Source organism: Poromitra crassiceps (genome assembly GCF_964638095.1).
Source record: "Poromitra crassiceps genome assembly, chromosome: 1".
Lineage (NCBI taxonomy): Eukaryota > Metazoa > Chordata > Actinopteri > Beryciformes > Melamphaidae > Poromitra > Poromitra crassiceps.
In genome coordinates, this window is record NC_139623.1 from 79,535,239 (window position 1) to 79,555,320 (window position 20,082).

Here is a 20,082-nt window from a genome sequence, read left to right on the forward strand (position 1 = left end):
AAGTGTTCAAGTCGGATCTGTGTGTCCAGACACAACAAGCCTATATGCAATAAAAAAAAAAAAAAAAAAAAAAAACTACTACTACTACTACTAAACTAAACTAAACTTGTACCACTGTTCCTTCAGAATTTGTAGTTGTCATAGACTGTGCTCCATAGTTGATTGCTCTATTGCTGACAAAAATGTGTTATTGTAAGTCGCTTTGGATAAAAGCGTCTGCCAAATGACGTAATGTAATGTAATGCATGGGTTGCTAGGGTAACGACATATGCGTCAGTAAACAACTAGCTCTGAAGGTGCTTTCCAATGCAGAAGCATGAGAAATGACCATCATCTCTCGCCATCCAAACAATCGCGCTCTTGAAAAAGACAGAATTGCTCTCAGCGAGATTCCCCCTGTATAATGTAACCGAGCGAGGCAGGCGCCAGGTTTCTTTTTTATTTTCAAGTATACCCACTGAACACAACTACTTCTGTTTATACTCTTCAAAATAAAAGATGACCCTGTCCTGTACTGTGTAACACTGAAAATGCAGAGCCTCCAGACACGAGGCAACTAAATAAATTTCATAAAATGCTTATATGAATGTTTAAAAAAAAAAGTCACAGAGCTGAACTCCTCAACGTTTGGCAGTGCAGCAGCTGCAGCCTGGGAAAGACAGAAGTTATGACCAGAAGTGGTGTATTTAACTCCGGCTGGTTTGACACTGCTGCCTGTCCGCTCACTTGAGGTGCCGCTGAGAGTTAGTTGTGTAAAATAAATGTTGATAAAGAAGAAAGCAAACATTATTTCCTAGTTTCAGTGAGTAAATGTTTGTTTCTATCTATGAAGTAGCTCCATTATGAGCAAAGTTTGCTAGGTGCACTGTGTTTCTGGTAGTGTTTGCATGTCTGCTCTCTGCTCTTCAAGTCCCCGCCCCCTGCAAAAGATACTCTCAAATCTGATTTGGGTGATCAGTGCGTCCACACTGAAGACATATCAGTCGAAAGCAGATTGGAAACTACCTCCATGTGGTTTGGGACAAGTGACACAAATCAGATTTGCAGCGTCCAGACTCATAAAACCAATCTGGATAGAATCATTAATAGGTCATTAAAGTTCACCAATCAGATTTGGCCTCCTAGTGTGAACATGGCCAAAGTGTCAGCAAGCAAGACACTGAAGTACAGAGTACTTACTCCAAATAACAGGCTGGATTATGAAGTTTACACTCTTCTCCCCTTCTTACAAGTACTCTATATTTACACTGTAGTTACACAGTCAATTCTGGGAGATTACACAGTAAATGTCGGGAAGTTACACTGTGAAATTCAAATTGTTGCTCCCTTGTTTTCTTCTGCTGTACCTACACTTAAGCACCAGTAGGATCTGGTAAGTATTTTGTATATACTGATTCCTACGAGGATGTTAAACCATACATTCAGAGAAATTACATGGTCATGACGGGGAGTTACACTCTAAAACACGGGCTGTATTATAAAGTGTTACCAAGAAGAATTAATATTGTAAAAGTACTGACGCCCCCCTCTCTCATCTCAGGAGGAGTGTCATCATATATCATGGAGTCATACGCCACACTTAAACTGTTTATTTGTTCAATAAAGTTTATTAATCCTTCCTACGAGTCTCTCATGATTGAAGTAGGGACGCACCGATCGATTGGCCACTGGTCGCAATCGGCTGATAGAGTTCTTAATGTAATACAGTAAGTTATTTCAACTGACTGATCACAATATATGACTACATTCATTATTTATGCTCACTTGCTATTTGATATTATTTGAATACAGACTTCTATATTTTTTAATAGAGAATGGGTGCATCTGTTGTTCCAGTGCCCTTGCTGTTTTTAATTTCGGAGAGACTTGGGGATTTCTTTTCGCTCCTTTCTTGACAGTTCGATCATTGAATTAACTGGCTATATTCAACTGAAAATAAATATGTACACAACAAAAATATTAATGTCATTATTTGTAGGAAGTTCGATAACAGTTGGGTTGAATTGAATGACAACTTTTTTCATCAAATGCAGACTATCATGTAACAATGGTCTGCAGCCATAAGAACAATCTGTTAAACACAGCGCTAGATTGACATTTTACTGTTAATGCTTTTGCTGTGTGCTTTTACATGCCGTGTTAGTAGAAAGTCTGGCTCAAATGCATCATTTCAATCAGCGACCGGATCGATGATTAGCCGACCACGCAGTTACAACATTGAATCACCCCCCTCAAAAACCTGAACAGTGCAGTGAAATAAGCTGACTAAAACCTGAACAGTGCAGTGAAATAAGTTGACTAAAACCTGAACATGCAGTGAAATAAGCTGACTAAAACCTGAACAGTGCAGTGAAATAAGCTGACTAAAACCTGAACAGTGCAGTGAAATAAGCTGACTAAAACCTGAACAGTGCAGTGAAATAAGCTGACTAAAACCTGAACAGTGCAGTGAAATAAGCTGACTAAAACCTGAACAGTGCAGTGAAATAAGTTGACTAAAACCTGAACAGTGCAGTGAAATAAGCTGACTAAAACCTGAACAGTGCAGTGAAATAAGCTGACTAAAACCTGAACAGTGCAGTGAAATAAGATGACTAAAACCTGAACAGTGCAGTGAAATAAGCTGACTAAAACCTGAACAGTGCAGTGAAATAAACTGACTAAAACCCGAACAGTGCAGTGAAATAAGCTGACTAAAACCTGAACAGTGCAGTGAAATAAGTTGACTAAAACCTGAACAGTGCAGTGAAATAAGCTGAGTAAAACCTGAACAGTGCAGTGAAATAAGCTGACTAAAACCTGAATAGTGCAGTGAAATAAGGTGACTAAAACCTGAACAGTGCAGTGAAATAAGCTGACTAAAACCTGAACAGTGCAGTGAAAACCAAGACAGAGACAAGCAAGGCACTATACCAGGTACTCATCCATGTCCATATCCTCTGGCTTGATGAGGCGCAACTTGGCTCTGGCTTCCCTCATGATGCTGATGGCCCTGCAGGTGGGACATGGGAAGAGATTGGATGCTATAAACAAGGTTCCCACACCTTCCTAAACATCACATTCAAGGACTTTCCAGGCCCAATTCCCTCAAATTCAAGGAGCCAACATGGCATAGTTTGAGACATGGATCAAGGTTATTTAATGTTACAACACAGATCATTTTTATAATGAGGACTAGCAGGTAGGGATGGGCATTTCTAGCAAAAACACTATTCGAAATTCGCTGGCCAAATTCGAATTTAATTCGAAATTCGAAAAAAAAAAAAAAAATGTAAAAAAAAAAAAAAAAATTTTTTTTTTTTTTTTTTACATTGACATTTTCGAAAATAAAAAACAGTTTTGACAATCATGAGTGGTTGTGGTTCATTAAATATTTAGTAGGCTCAGGTCTGAGTGCCAAAGGGGTGCCAAAGTCACCCCCTCTCCCTCTTCATGGGATTTCATCCGCCATTCATTTTTCCATAAACCTTGCTTAAAATGCTTATAGCGATTTGACTATACCGGTACTTAGAATCAGGGGAGACAATGCAACATTTCACTCAAAAAAAAAAAAAAAAAAAAAAAAAAAATCGAATTTCGAATTTCAATAATAAAAGTCGACCTTGATAATAACAACGATTATTCGAAAATTCGAAATTCGATGCCCATCCCTACTAGCAGGTTTTATAGGCCCGTTTCACAGCACAAGCATTTTGGGGTTGTAAAGCAGGAAATAAAGCAGGTGTAACCAATAACATTAATGAGGGCCCTGCCACTGGAACACCTAAATGGAATGGAACCATTATGGTTAAACCCGGTTTACTTTTTGTATATGTATATATAATAATTCTTTGCAAATTTTTGAATTTTATTGATAGGACAGTAGGAAAGGTGGGGAGAGAGGGGATGACATGCGGCAAATTACCACAGGTCAGATTCGAACCCAGGTCAGCCACTTAGCCGGGTGAAGGACTATAAGCCTTTGGGGTACGCGCTCTACACCCGCTTTACTTCCTGCTTTACCACCTCAAAACGTTTGCTGTGAAAAGTGTCTATAGAAGCTCACAGATTACAATTAAAGAGAGAGGGAGAGGCTTGAATGTGTGTGAACACTTCTCAACTGTGCGGTTTTACACTTTAAGTTAAAGAGCATGATGCAGGTTAGACACCACTTTGCATTAATATGTGGGACTTTTATGTAGCAATTAGGATTCTCTTTAGTTTTTTTATTTTCTCCCACACATAGCTGCATCTAGACTGGTTTTTGTCAAGCATCTGGCATGCGCACATAAAACCCCGCAAATCTAGCAATAACACCTGTGATGATTTGAATACACAATAATAAATAAATGTTCCCTCGGATCATTACCTCCATACGCCGACCGTCTGCTGCAGTACATCACCTCCACTCTGCAGCTAAAACTCCTCCGCTCTGGAGCTAAAAATCCTCTCCTCTTGAGCTCCACTTGTGTCCATCTCCGACGATAAAATTACCCCCCTGAGACCATTCAGCAGCCGGCTTACACGAGCTGAGATGGTCGGTCCCAAAATTATCTTTGCAAATAGGCGTTATTTTTGAAAACCCGATTGCATATTGGGGGTCAACTAGTTTTACTACTTAGTTACGTTTGACTACTGAAACTATAAAGTGCCATATTAACCATAGATAGAGCCCAAACTAAACAGAAAGCAAACAGTTGCCTTTGGGGAGAAATGGAGCGGAGTTTTCTTCTTCTCCCGTCAATGCCGAAATGCATTCTGTGCAGTGTCGAATTATTGTACCAGAGGGTCAAAATGTTATTGGTTTTGGTGGCAAATTATCATACAAATACAATAATTATCGTACGTCTGGTGTTTTGGAAAGTTTTCTGCTGTACACATTGACTGTATATTATTATTATTATTACAGTAAGTACAGTAGCCCAAGTGTCGTCACAGGTGTTATCTGCACACATGGCATTTTTCTTTAACATGTGCATTATAATGCCACCTTTTTCTCCATATTTCTGCCCTGGGGGCATGTTTTAATTTTGTTTTTGTTTTTTTGGGGTATTTTCATAACAATCTTGAGTCCTAACTGTAAATATATACCGGTATATATATTTTTACCTGCACCGCGCTTGTTAAAGAAAATTTCAAAAGAACTTAAATTTCTATTCTTACACAAAATAAATTCAAGCACTTTCAATGACCCAGGTCTATTCATGTCTATTTTCAAAAACCTTTAAGGCCTTGATCCCCCCCCCCCATACACACACAACATTCACAAACTTTCAAGGATTTCAAAGACGCGTGGGAACCCTGAGTATTTGTCCAACAGATGGATGGACAGATAGAGGTCTCTCTAAAGACTTCAAATCTGGATTCTGTGGTACCTGGATTAGAAATAAACAAACTCCTAGATCGCAAAAAAGGGGATTAGGAAATCTGCATTCTGATAAAGATGAAACGTTTTGAAAACTGGAGCCAGAGGTAATGGAACAATTTTCCGTGTGTCAACTGGCTAGTGTTTTGCTATCCGTCTGCACCTTTCATCGAAGCTGAGATTGCGGTCGGTAAACTGCTCCAGCAGTGTCCTCTCAATAATGCGGTTGGGTGCCTTGTTCTGGAAGAAGTAGACCAAAGCGTGCTGGAGGCGCACGTCCTCCTGGGGCGTGACCTTCTCCTGGGAGAGCTCGTGTAGGCGAGAGTACTCCTCACGGAAAGCCTGCAGGAAGATATTGTTGAGTGAAAGCAATTTTCGTCAAGCACTCAGCATGGAGACCCAACCAGAGACAGCATTATACATAGATAGAAACAGTGCACCCTATCAGTTTTAAATGGGAAAATCCACAAGGATGGTAGCTCCGATGAAGTAGTATCAGCAAAAGTGGACAAACGACACATCTTTGTGTGCATATCATAAAGGAAATCCAACAATCATACTTTCTGTTATTACTGAACTGTTATTTACAACAATTCACCCAAGTTGTGGGCAACATCAACAATCTCTCATTTCTGGCCTACCTGGACGAGGTTAAAAGCAACAAGTAACTCGCCCAGCTGATTTCTCATGGACCCCTTGCATGGGATCCTACACACATCTCTTACAAGCACATAAGCACCTTACACGGCCGGCGGTAGGTGTAACAATGGAATGTTGATGATATATGTATGCTTTTTCCTTCTTTTTTTCTGTTTCTGAGCGTGTTATTGTTTTTCATGTTCTGAAAATTGCAAAATAAAATATTGACAAAAAAAACAACGATCTCTGCCAGCAACCACTTCATGAATAAAAATTAAGTAATTTGAAGTAATAACATGATAGTCTCAGATAACAGCTGATTCTGCTGCTGCCACTACAGTAGTTTTCACTGCGGTTGCATTGGAAGACAGATTTGTCCATTTCTCATTCCCCTATCATTCAATTTGCGGAAGCATTTGGCATTTGGCTAGCTAGTAGAACATTCATTTTGGATGTCTGGTTTTCTGGGAAGTCGTCATCGTCATTTTACAACATTATTATCTAATGTTGACTTTTTTTTCACATTGTTTGTTGGATTTTTTTCATGTCATACTTTGTAGAGCACAAGCAGAGTTTATCTGCGTCATCTACAGTTGGATGATTTTGGGGTTTGTCTTTTGGAAAACTTGCCAGGGAATTTGGAATATTTGTCTATATTTGTAGTAAAATGGTGGGGATTACTGGGAATTATGAGTCAAAGGACAAAGTTGCAATGATCTGCTTTTATCAATTTACTGGAATACATTTGAAATAGTTTGGGAAAATTCAGGTCTCTGTCTTTTTCAGAAATATTTTGTATTTGGGTCACACTACTGCAGTATTTGCTGGGTACTAATGCTTTTGCAAAACATCTCGCAGTTAAGAGGCTAACATGCATCCAGCAGATCTCACAAAACCTTTTTATCTTCTGTGTTTATGTCTTTGTAATTCAAATTAATATGTAAGGATAAAGAATGTGCAAAGAATGTCATTATGTGCGCAGGCGTCGACCAGGAAGGTCGCTTGTCGCAGTAGCTCGTTCGTTTTCGTGCTCTTTGTATTTATATTATTAAGATCGCTCTTTTTCTAACACTTAACGTGTGTATATATTGTGTAAATAGTGTATCCGTCTGTAACCATGTGGTTCAGAGGAATTTTTAACTTATTTTTGACCTGTTTACTCCTCTCGGAATGTTTCGCAAGGGGATATCAGCTGGAGCCTACACATGGGGCTATTGTTTACAGCAGGGAACAGCTGTTGGCGCTACGCTCGCCGGCCGGCGAGGTGGTATCGGTCCCGCTTATTCCGGAGGAATTAACAAGAAACGCACGGCGTGGAAGGAGGGGAAGAGGCAGGAGAGCGAGGCAGAGGAAAAACGAAGCAAGGAGGGAACGTAGGAGATTCAAGCCAAGTCTCCCCTCTCTGATCATGGGCAACGTAAGATCATTAGCGAATAAGATGGAGGAATTAACAGGTCTGGCGAGGACACAGAGAGAATTTCGGGAGTGCAGCTTAATGTGCTTCACGGAATCCTGGCTAAACAAAGATATCCCGGACTTTAATGCATCAATTGATGGATTCCAGACGATACGAGCAGATCGGGACAGCACCTTGTGTGGTAAGAAGAAAGGAGGTGGGCTTGCCATTCTCGTAAACAACAGATGGTGCAACCCGGCTCATATCAGCATTAAAGAACGCTTGTGCTCACCGGACACTGAGCTTTTAGCTGTAGGACTACGGCCATATTATGTACCAAGGGAGTTCTCTCATGTGATTGTTGTGGCGATTTACATCCCCCCTTCCGCTAATCCGACATCAGTGTGTGACACTATCCACAACGCCATTGCTGGTCTACAGACTAAGCATCCGAGTGCATTGGTACTGATATCGGGGGATTTTAATCACGTGACTATGACGAAGACACTGCCTAACTTTAAACAGTACGTGAGCTGTAGCACTAGGGGCGACAGAACTATAGACTTGATGTATGCGAATGTGAAGGATGCCTACTCCTCGTCACCCCTCCCCCCGCTTGGCCGCTCCGACCACAATCTAGTCTCCCTCAGATCCAGATATACCCCGATGGTGAAAACACTGCCTGTGACCTCTAGGACAGTGAGGGTATGGTCTGAGGAAGGAACGGAGGCCCTTAGAGCCTGTTTTGAGACAACAGACTGGCAGGCACTCTGTGACCCACATGGTGAGGATATCGATGGGATCACTGAGTGCATTACGGACTACATAAACTTTTGTGTGGATTGCAACATACCCACAAAGGAAAAAAATGTTTCCCGAATAATAAGCCCTGGGTAACTAAAGACATCAAGGCCATCCTGAACGCCAAGAAAAGAGCATTTAGGTCGGGGGATAGAGATAGGATCAGAGCCATCCAGGGGGAGCTGAAAGCGAGCATTAAAGTGGCTAAAGAGTGCTACAGGTCGAAGCTTGAGGCAAAGCTCCAGCAAAACAACATGAGGGAGGTGTGGAGAGGTGTGAAAGCCATTACTGGCTTTAACAAAGCGGGGGGCGGAGGGGGGGGTTGATCGGGCCAACAAATTGAATTTGTTTTTCAATAGATTTGATACGGCTGGCCCGGGGGCCCCCTCCCCCGACTCCCCTGACTGCAGTATACAAACAGCAGCCCCCACCACACGAGTCTCCAAAAGGTCCCCGTGATGTGGAAAATGTCCTGTATCGTTCCTGTACCGAAAAAGCCAAGACCCAGTGGCTCCAACGACTACAGGCCGGTAGCTTTGACGTCCCACATCATGAAGACCCTGGAGAAACTCGTCCTGGAGCAGCTCAGGCCTATGGTCAAACCATCCCTTGACCCCCTCCAGTTCGCCTACCGGCCCCGACTGGGAGTGGAGGATGCGGTCATCTACCTTACCAACCGCGCCTACGCCCACCTTGACAACCCGGCCAGCACTGTGAGAGTCATGTTCTTCGACTTCTCCAGTGCTTTCAACACCATCAGGCCGGCTCTACTGGGTGAGAAGCTGACAGCGATGCGAGTGGATGCCCCCCTGGTGGCCTGGATTGTGGACTACCTGTCTGGCAGACCACAGTATGTGCGCCTGCAGAACTGTGTGTCAGACAGAGTGGTCAGCAATACGGGAGCACCACAGGGGACGGTCTTCTCTCCCTTCTTCTTCACCATCTACACCACGGACTTCACCTACCAGACAGAGTCTTGCCACCTTCAGAAGTTCTCTGATGACTCTGCGATAGTGGGATGTATCAAAGATGGCGACGATGATGAGTATCGGGATGTGGTGGCCAACTTTGTCACATGGTGTGAGCTGAACCACCTGCAGCTCAACGTGTCAAAGACAAAGGAGCTAGTGGTGGACCTGAGGAGGGTCAAGGCTCCGGTGACCCCTGTTTCAATCCACGGGGTCAGTGTTGACATAGTGAGGATTACAAGTACCTTGGAGTGTACATTGACAATAAACTAGACTGGGCTAAGAACTCTGATGCACTCTACAAGAAGGGGCAAAGCCGTCTCTACTTTCTGAGACGGCTGAGGTCCTTCAACGTCTGCCGGACCATGCTGAGGATGTTCTATGAGTCGGTAGTGGCTAGTGCCTTCCTGTATGCTATTGTGTGCTGGGGCAGCAGGCTGAAGGCAGCGGATGCCAACAGACTCAACAAACTGATCCGTAAGGCCAGGGACATTGTGGGGCTGGATCTGGGCTCTCTGACTGCGGTGTCAGAGAAGAGAACGTTGTCCAGGCTACGCTCCATCATGAACAATGACTCGCACCCACTCCACGGCGTGCTTGTCAAACACAGGAGTACGTTCAGTGAGAGACTGATTCCACCTAGATGCAATACGGAGAGGCACAGGAAATCATTCCTGCCTGTGGCCATTGGTCTATTTAATGCCTCTCTTAAAAGAGCACCCCGGAGACACTCAGTCTCCCTGAGACTGAGCCAGCCGATAGGCTAACGGTGCCTGGCTGAGCCACGTGTAACGTATAGGGCAAGCCGACTTAATATAAGTCCAGGGTGCAATAATGATAATTGACACGGAATGTATACTTACTCTACGTATTTTGTATTTTGCTACGTAGACATTCTACTTATTTTTTGCTTCTATCGCATTTACTAGTTATTCTATGCTATGTTGTGTTTTTCTGCTTATTTGCTTAATATTGCATTTACTACTGTTTATTTCATGCTATGTGTGTTCTGTGAGCGAGCTACTGTAACTTGTCCCAATTTCCCCCCGGGGATCATTAAAGTCTTTCTGATTCTGATTCTGATTATAGAGAATGAGTTGTAAGATGCAAATGTTTGGGATGCAGAAGTCACTGCTGGACACTGTATTCATCATCATTTCTGTTGACAACTGTTACGGCGCCTGGGCACCATCGTGAGGACCAATTTGAAACAACTAGATGCCCTCTATTTGCTGCGTAATTGTAAATCGAGTGGAAAACAGACAGTGTCAAACAAACGTTAATATCTCAAAAACTATACTGTACATCGCATTGCTTATACTGTATATTGACATTGTGAGTGAGAGCAGAAGTAGCTGAAGGGTTTCATGTGTAATATATGTAGGTACATATGTAGTGTTAAAGTTGTGTGGAACTGTCACAGTTAGGCATGAAGGCATGAAGGCATGAATTTAGTTTGACTTCCGAGAACTTTTGAGGTAAAAAACTGGTCCATTGGAGTGAATGGAGATGTCGCAACTCTTCATAGAGCTCAACAGTGACCGCCCACATTTTCGCAGCTCCGGTCCCACAAGATAATTTTCCATTCAGTTTCTCCATCTTTGAAAAATCCTTATGAAGAGTTTTAAGCCTGGAACCAAGCCAACCAGCCAGCTACTGAATCATGAGTGACCATCAAACATTTCACTTGGAGCAAAAAGGTGTATTTCCCCCCCGCTTTTTATTTTTTATTTTTGCTCCGATGCTTTTTCCAAATGCTTTATGGTCACTCATGATTCAGTAGCTGGCTGGTTGGCTTGGTTTTTAAAGTTCAAAGAGGCATGGTTTGAACGGTCCTCCCATAGACTTAAAAGAGGTACTAAAAAGCTGCATTCGGTCCTCAAGATGGTGGCCACAACAAAAACTTCACCTGACTGAAACCCATGAATAGCTCTGTGGCAACACAAGGCTTTAGTTTATGACTGTTGGATGGCTCTATTTTGTCTATTTTTTGTCTCGATTTGATATGTTCAGGCTCTCTCGGCGTACCTTGATGAGGCCGGCCTCAGGGCCATCCTTGTCGAAGGTTTGCCTGGCCTTGGCTATGGCCAGGATGATGCCCTGCATAGCTGGAGTCAGCATCATCTAGACAAGCCACACAGCACCGGAGCAGAGAAACAAGAACGAAGTCAGATAACAGATAATCACAGCCAAACAAACAAGCTGCTTTAACAATGGGAGTGAACTAACAAATATTAGGGTGAATGTTAGCTCGCAGTAAAGCGGGTGTAAATGGATGCAATGTTTTTTGAGAAACATATGGGCATAAGTGACAAACATATTTTAAAACGGGTCCCTTGTTATCTGAATGAAATTAAGCCCTTCAGAATCAAACTCCTGCTTTAGTGCTTACAGTATATTATTATCTTGTCGGAATATTATTCCAGCAAATAAGTTAGGAAGTTCCCTTTTGATTTAATTTTACTTTTGTTTTGCCTACAAAGCAAAATGTTACTTTACTTGAAACTCCCCTGAAGTGATTTTGGTATTATTTATGCAAGCATAATTCTACCATATAGTAACCTGTATGCAGAATATATATAGTATATATATAGGGAAACAATTATTTTTTCATCGCTGTAAAACCACAGAACGATAAAGAAGATATTGATGTGTGTAGTTCTTCATAGATCTAGTCTCTTCATTTTGATCTCAAAGTGCGCCAGTTTGATCCATTTTTACTTGAAAGTGTACAAAATGTTCTTCCGCCCCCGGACCCCCCTAGGGGTTCAGTGGTCCATGACCTTTGGGTGGGCTGAGCCCTTGGTCGGAATCATGGAATTCAGTAATAAAAATGGAATCCACTGTAAAACATACAATATTGAAAAAAACAATATTGTAAAATTGTCCATAATTTGGCTGAAATTGATAAAAACTAGGCCTAACGATAAAAATAAATCAAAAGTAGATCTAATTATTGTAGTAACCTAAATCATTTCATAACTGCAAAATAGGCCTAGAGAAAAAATTCTGTTTTTGATTGGGGTGTTTTGAGAGGGGGGTCGGCCTTGCGTGGGACCCTTACGTCACCTCACAACTTGGTTTTCGCTTTGAGAAACATGTCGGAGAGGCTGTATGAGAGAGCCAAAACCCTAAATTAAAATCAAAGTGGATTTTTTTTTAATGGAATTTGAAAAAATAAAATATAACCTAATTTGGGGGGGGTGGATGAACAGATTTCATATGGCCCGAAAATTGTGATGGGCAAGCGTCTCATTTGTCAATACTACAGCAGATTACAATGGAGATAATATTGCGATTCATTTGTCTGCCCCACGATACGGTCACATTTTTGTATTTGGATATATTGAATTTCAATATATCATCCCATCTCTATATCCTGTTGAGTACCAGAGAACCAAGAAATATCTCTCTTGAAAATGTATTGTATGCTTATATCACAACCCAATCACCAGAATCAAATGTTGGCATTGTATGTTTCTGCAATCCACGGAATTGTACAATCTCAACATAAATTTGAAACTAAAAACGGCGGGTAATTTGAAAACCTTGCTGCCTTTCTAATGTAAAACGCAAATAAAACAACTTTAACAACTTTGGTTTTGTTTAGACAAGTAAAACAACTTTGTTAAGGTTAGGGTTATGGTTTGGGTTAGGCTTAAATAACAAAAACATTAAATGTGACTCACAGTTGAAATGTAGATTTTGAAAACCCAGGGGATCGAACACGGCCCTCCGGTGTGAAAGGCAAGTGTTTACGCCCTCCATCAACCATGACCACAACACCCTTACTGGCCCACCATGTTATTTCAATAGCAGACTCTATGACATTGACATTGCTATACACGTGTCTAGAAACATGATATAATGCAAGGTATTTTTGGTTCATAAGTGTGACATTCTACGTATCCGTGGATTGCGGTAATGTATAATGCTGACATTTTATTCTGGCGACCAGGCTGTATCAACATAGTGACTATGTGAGATTTAAAGCTGCATTATCAGCCTAAATCACAAAGTGGGACTGCAATAGGGCATGCCATCACTACTGATTTCCCGATTCCGATACACAAGGTCCCAATTTGATTCGATTTCCAATTTGATACGATTCGATATCAATATTTCGGTTACAATACCAATTTTGCTTAGATATGAAAAAGATTCTCAACGAACTAATGCTGTGAATTGTACACGGAACCTTCTAACCTGCTGCATTATTAAAACTAGTAATGTTTACAGATGTTTATGAGACCTCATTGTGCTAAGAACCAAAGTCTAAAGGCATTATATTGATCGATATTGGGATTCATGAATCGATATCAGTTCCTCATGAATCGATATCAGTTCCTTCTTCCTTCAAATGAATATCAATTTGATATCGATATATCTTTTTTTTTACCCACCCCTAACTGCAACAGCCAACATGTGACACTGCCAATGCGGCTTCAATGTAATAATAACTTATTAACTTCAATGAAAAAATGAATGATGAATCTACTTGCCTCTTCGTTGTATCCATCAGCATCAGCCCTCACCATGATCCTGCCCACGTTGGGAATCTCCACTTCTGAAACCTCGTCCTCAGCTGGGCGCTGTGTAACTGCCGCCTCCTGTGGCTGCTCCCCGTCCCCCTGGTCTGCTTCTAGCTCTGGAGCGTCCCCAGGTGCCTCTGGGCTGGCCTCAGGTCCGGTGCCGATGATGGCCACCTCTGGGTCGCCCTCCACATGCGGGTCAGATGGCGCCTGGTTACTATTCCCTGCTTCAGGCCCAAGAGACTGAGAGAGAGAGAATAGGGATGGATGATGATATCGCCACCTCATCAGTATTGACCGCTTTAAAATGATATGGGCATCGGCCCGATATGACATTTCTGCCAATATGACAGGCCGATATCATCCGAGCCTGTTTGAAAGAAAATGTTACATGAATAAAAAAAGATTGCATGTTTTACATAACTTAAGTGTTGTAGAACTAATTTAAAGCAGTTTTCTTATTTTGCCCAGTGAATGTGTTCATTTTGAAAAGCATTGTATTTATGTTTCTGCCAGTGGGCCATCAAAATAATGTGTTAATTCCACTACAGGGGCCAGTTGCACCAAGTGGTCTTATGACTGGTCTTAAGCTAAGCCAGTCGTAACTTTACGATTTAACAGCTACGCCGGTTGCAACAATAGGGCGTAAGCCTTTTTCTCACTAAGACCGGTCGTAAATATTACGCCTGGTCAGGAGGCGTAAGGTGCCTGTAAGAGGCACAGGCTGCTGTGATTGAGTCCTCACAGTCCTCATCGTCGTAAAGTCGCCTTCGAAGCATGACGTTCGATTATAACGAACTAGTTGTGTGGCTTAGCCTTCCCAAATGTTGAGGGTTGTTTTTTAGAATTTAATACATAGAATTGGGAACGTTACATTCAATTTCATTCAGACTGCCTGGCACTAATCGCCGCCATTTTCCCCCGGCGCTTCCACAGGAGGAGGGGGGTGGGAGGAGGGAGGGTGTAGTGACGCACATACAGTAGTGGGTGACAGCGCGAGGCACATTTTTGGGCCAATCAGGGCACATTCCCCTAACATTCCCTGGCAATTCACACGGACGCGCATTGCTACGACCAGCGTAGTTAAGACCAGACGCCTGTTGGTCCAACAGGCGTAAATCCACTCTAAAGACTGGTCTTAACTAAGACCGACGTAGGAGTTAGACCAGGCATAGTTAAGACCACTTGGTGCAACTGGCCCCTGGAGACTTGATTTCCTCTGAAATTAGGTGGAAATAAATTAGCACATATATCGCTATCAGAATATATCGCATATATCGCTATCCTAAATCGGTCGAGTTCAGGTCCACAACAAGATATACATAATTTTTTTTAATTATGTTTTTACAAGATAGATGGACACACAAGACAGACACACAATACAATCCTTGACAGCAACGCATGGCAGTATGAATATCAGCATTTTTGACCTGGCTTACAGGCTTAATTAGTGAAAAATACACATAATCTTTATATAGACGGTTTTAACTTGACAACAAAAACATTCTAAATTAAACCCCCGCTCACTTCCTGTTGCAGTGTTTGCTATGGACATAAAAGAGGAAAAAAAACATTCAAGTGCAGGACTGACCATTCCGTGAAAACCGTCTATACAGCTGAGCGGCGAAAACAAAAGTAACGATGTCAAGTGAATATTTCTGCAGTTTGCCGAATGCTGAGAAAAAGGAAGTGCTGTGGGGTTGCGCTCTGGTGAAAACCGTCTATACATATACCCAAATCTACACGTCTATACATATTATCAACATCTGTAAAGTTAAGTGTATATATCAGGAAAGTGTATAGTTCTACTTATACTCTAGTCTCTTCTGTACAATGGCCTCCTGTGGAACTGTTATGTTAATATGAATAGCATCCTGTAAATATGCTGCAATCTTCCACAGTGTCTCATGCTCCTCTCATTGTTACATATTTCATAGACGTTTAAATAATGTTGTATTCTTTATCTTTTTCAAATTGCCCCAATCTCACATTATCTGTCTCTGCCATTAATGCTTTTTTGCACATTTTCACTCATATATTTGCACTTAATATTTATGACGGAGTTTACGGCTTTTGCAAGACTTTAAGTGACAAAACAGCAACTTTGGAGGATGGAATGTATATTTTTTAAATACTGGGTCATGAAGAGTAGGTAAGATCTTTAAAAATAGGGGCACGGTGGCTCAGTGGTAGAGCTGTCGCCTCGCAGTCAGAAGGTCCTGAGTTCGATTCTCGCCTGGGACACTGTGGGCGCTGTGGTTGTGTTCCCCCCCATATCTTCAGTGCCTACTGCCCAGGTGGGGTATCTCGTCGTAAGGGCCTTTCTGTCTGTGTGGAGTTTGCATGTTCTCCCCGTGCTCCCACAGGGGGGTTCCTCCGTATATAACCCCCCCCCACTAAAAACATGCAGAAGATCAGATCGTCATCGTCATCCGACCAGTGACGACAACATCCGAAGTCGGTCCCCGGGCGCTGTACGAGAAAGCGACCACTGCTCCTGGCCTCCTGTAAAATACCCCCCCCCCCCCGTGACACAAAAAAAGCTTGATTGTCTCATTAAAGCTGAGTGATGAAAAGAAGTTGAACGTGGTACTGGGCGAGTCTGAATAGTGAAATGTCTGAAAGTGTCAATGTTTTGTTATCCATTTGATGTGAAGCACTTTGAATTGCCTTGCTTAGTGTATGAAGTGTGTTATACAAATAAACTTGACTTGACTTGACTTAAAAGGGGAGTCTTCTTTAAAAGTTTTTAAAGAAGCCCTTCAATTGTTGATAAAAGGGGGAACAGCAGTTAGGGGTTCACTTTACTAATCCAGTATAGACCCTTCTCACGGGGGCCATTTTGGGTCGAAAAGGCAGGGTAAACACAGGTGCAAGCAAAACACTAATGAGGGTTTCCAAATTCCAATCATGGAAGTTGGAAACCCTCATTAGTGTTTTGCTTGCACCTGTGTTTACCCTGCCTTTTCGACCCAAAATGGCCCCCGTGAGAAGGGTCTATTGACCCAGATTACTGTATTGACTAATATGATTGTAACTGTGGGAGGCAATAAACGCATTGGCCACTAGAGGTCACTCTCAGCACTCTCAGAAGAACAGCATGCCCCTTTATGGTACAGCAAGAGATGATTTATATATGGGCAATACAATATTCATTCTGTGGTGTGTTAGGGTCGAAATAAATGTCATTGAGATGTATGGGCTACTGTCTACCTAGTGACCGATGTTAAGAGATGAGGAAATAGGTAAATCTTTACTTTAGAGCAATGCTTTTCAATCTTTGTTCTCGGGACCCGGAGTCCTGCTGGTTTCCATTCCATTAACTAGCTGGTCAGAGAGAAAACCATGTCACAGACCCACATGGCCCCCCTGTATGATCTGATTTATGGTTTTTCAGAACATGAAAAACAAAAAAAACATACATTCCGAAAGTGGTGCTACCAGTCACGTAAAATGCCTATGTGCTTACAAAAGATACTGCGCATGGGATCCACTACAAGTGGTCCATAAGCAATCGGTCACTGAGTCACTTGTCGTTTTTAACCTGGTCAAAATAGGCCAGGAACGGGTCCCAGATAACTAAAAACGTCCCCAATGAATTGGTCCTCTGGAACCTGAGTCTCTCCATACGCACAACCGAGACCATGTCCGTCAGCCACAGCTGAAAAGAAGGTGGAGAGGACTTCCATTCCTTCAGAATTAGCTTCTTGGCAACAGTCATCCCCTCTGTCAAAGATTGCTGCACGGCCATTGGGAGGAGCAAAGAGGACTCAGAGCAGCCAAAGATGGCGAGTTCCGCCTCCGGTTGAAGGGCTACCTTGTAGGCCTTAGAGTACCAGTCAAATATATTGGCCCAGAATCCGGACATTGAAGGGCAAAACCAAAAAGCATGGGACAGTGTCCCCTCCGACACCCGATACCTATCCCATAGTGGCGAGACAGAAGGATATATCTTGTGTAACGTATGATTGGAATAATGAAGACGGTGAACAACTTTAAATTGGATCAGCTGGTGTCTGCTATTAACCGAGCAGAGCTGGACCACAGACAGACTCCTGTCCCATATGATTTCAGATAGATCAACACCAATGGCTCAATTCCACCACATTTAACAGCCCTGCACAGCTCGTCCCCACTCGGCTCTAATCGTTTCGGCTCGATGGACGTTTTGCTTCCACCGGGGATCATCTGCCCCCACCCACCCCCGCCCCCGCATATCTGTCCTTCGCTTATAGCCGAAGTAGGCTATAACGTTACAATTAAATCCATCCACAGAACTTTTAAACTGTTTATGAAATACTGGTGCCTCTAAATGACCTACAGTGTACATGGGCAAATGTGACAATCCGCCAGGAGAATGGATATCACTTTGTAGTTAGTCAAACTCAGGCATGCGCTGCGCTGCGCACGGACGGAAGAGGCGCAACAGAGTGAAGCCTGCCCTGTACCCCGCGGCCTCTCACCAGGCAAGACCGCGGCTTCACCAAACACCCGCTGCGGCCTAGCGGAGCGCTGCAGCTCAACTAACTACAGGAGCTTGCTGAGCAGCGGACTTTTTTCACTCTGAAAACAATTGAAACCACCGCCACGACTTTATTTCACCAGAGGCGAAGTCAGCAACACAAAGACTGATGGAAATAACATAACAGAAGAGAATGTAAGCCCACTAAACTGGTATGCAGCGCATTGACAGTCCGTAGATAGAGTAAACACGATTCTGCCTGGCCAATCAGTCGTCTACAATGTTTTCACGTCACCGTATGAACCCGGGTTCACAGAATAGAACCTCGACGAAGCAGGTACGAAAAGTAGCACGACTTGACCCCAATACAACCCGGGCTGGGACAGTTTAAACCGGTGGGATGAGACAATTTATCGAGTCGAGCGGAGCGGGATCGCGCTACTACCTGCGGTGGAAATGAGCCACAAGTTCCCCCTGCCACGCCTCTCTGATCCTCTCAGTGGGGGCCTTAATGCAATCGTCAAACACACAAACCTAGAAATACATGTAAGATGCTTGGAGTTGGGAGGGCTTAACAAAACCTAAAAAAAAAGCATGTTCATTTGGGAGAACTTCAAAATTGTGAATCTTGGATCGGACATAATGTCTAGCTTGTATATATCTATAAAGATGAGTTTGGGGCAGCTCAAATTCCCTCTTCAGAAGGTCAAAGGATGCAAATTGGCCATCAATATACAGGTCACTGATGGAGACAAGCCCCTTCTCACTCCAGGCATGACAAATTCTATCTGACCATGATTGCAAAAAAGAGTGATTAAAACAAATTGGTGTGTGAACAGAAACATCTGGTATATTCAAAACTTTTCGATTATCGTTATTCGTATTGATTTAGTATGGAATTGTAGAACTGTCTACACTGTCTGGGAGAAAATAATGTTGGTGAGAGTGAAACTTAAGTTAGTCTTATACTTCATTGGGATGATTTCTAGTGAATTAAATTGAATGCCTTAATAGGCTGACTTCTGTTGTTTTACAGTAATAATAGTTTACTTGAGCTCTGTCTCTCAAAAAGGCAAATGTATCATTTCATGCAGTGGATATGTTGGGCCTTTTTTTTTTTTTACTGTGCATGCTGCCCAGTCCAACTTGTCAACTTGTTGCTCCTGCGTGTGTTGTGGTTACAAGAGGTGATAGCAGTGGATTGAGTGACCATGTTAATGAAGAGTTGATGGTCATCATCATCAAACAGAATATTAATATTCACGAAGTTGGATAAGCATCAGCGAAGTCAGTTAGGGTGCTTTTCTACTTTCCCAGTCAACACAAGAGCCCATGAAAAGATATTATTTTATCAAACATGTAGTATTATTCTCAAACTAACGTACATTGTCCATTTTTCATCAGTTTTGCAACACATACCGAAACGACAGAATAAGTAGATTTCCAATGACTCCCAAACAAACATATATGAGCGAAACGGTGCATAGTGATACGCCTCACGTTGGTTAATTTGAAAACGTAACGTTGATTATGTTTAGGAAACTAAAACAACTTTGGTTATGTTTAGGCAATGCAAAGGTTATGTTGTGGATGGACAATGCTAACACCATTAGCGCCATGTTCTGGGTTGTACAGTAAAATAAAAACAAACTTTTCCGTCCAAGTACCACTACGTACCAAACCAAATTTCCCAGGGACCACTTCCACTGTGTATACCAACCCCCGCCGCCCCCCAATAAAATACAATTTGCTGATTTAACCATGCAATAGCAGCAGAAAGGCTAAATGACAATATAAGGCTACTAGCTGGTTCAAAACGGACACAGACAGACACACACATCTGCCAACATTAGGCTGTGAAAAAGAGGACCCTTTTGAAAATGTTTTTTTTCCCTCGCCAAAATTTAGCTTAACTTTGGAGTGTTATTTAGCTACCTTCC

At 42.4% G+C, this 20,082-nt stretch overlaps 1 protein-coding gene across 1 annotated transcript in view; it reads right to left on the reverse strand.

Moving 5' to 3' along the window:
- usp28 (ubiquitin specific peptidase 28) overlaps window positions 1-20,082 on the reverse strand; it is a gene marked incomplete at both ends in the record, with an annotated part of 96,751 nt that overhangs the window by 15,894 nt on the left and 60,775 nt on the right. Inside the window, 4 exons of the mRNA XM_083659051.1 lie at window positions 2,914-2,992; window positions 5,508-5,686; window positions 11,177-11,272; window positions 13,651-13,923. Of these exons, the coding sequence (XP_083515177.1) occupies window positions 2,914-2,992; window positions 5,508-5,686; window positions 11,177-11,272; window positions 13,651-13,923 (627 nt within the window). The remainder of the gene's footprint in view (window positions 1-2,913; window positions 2,993-5,507; window positions 5,687-11,176; window positions 11,273-13,650; window positions 13,924-20,082) is intronic.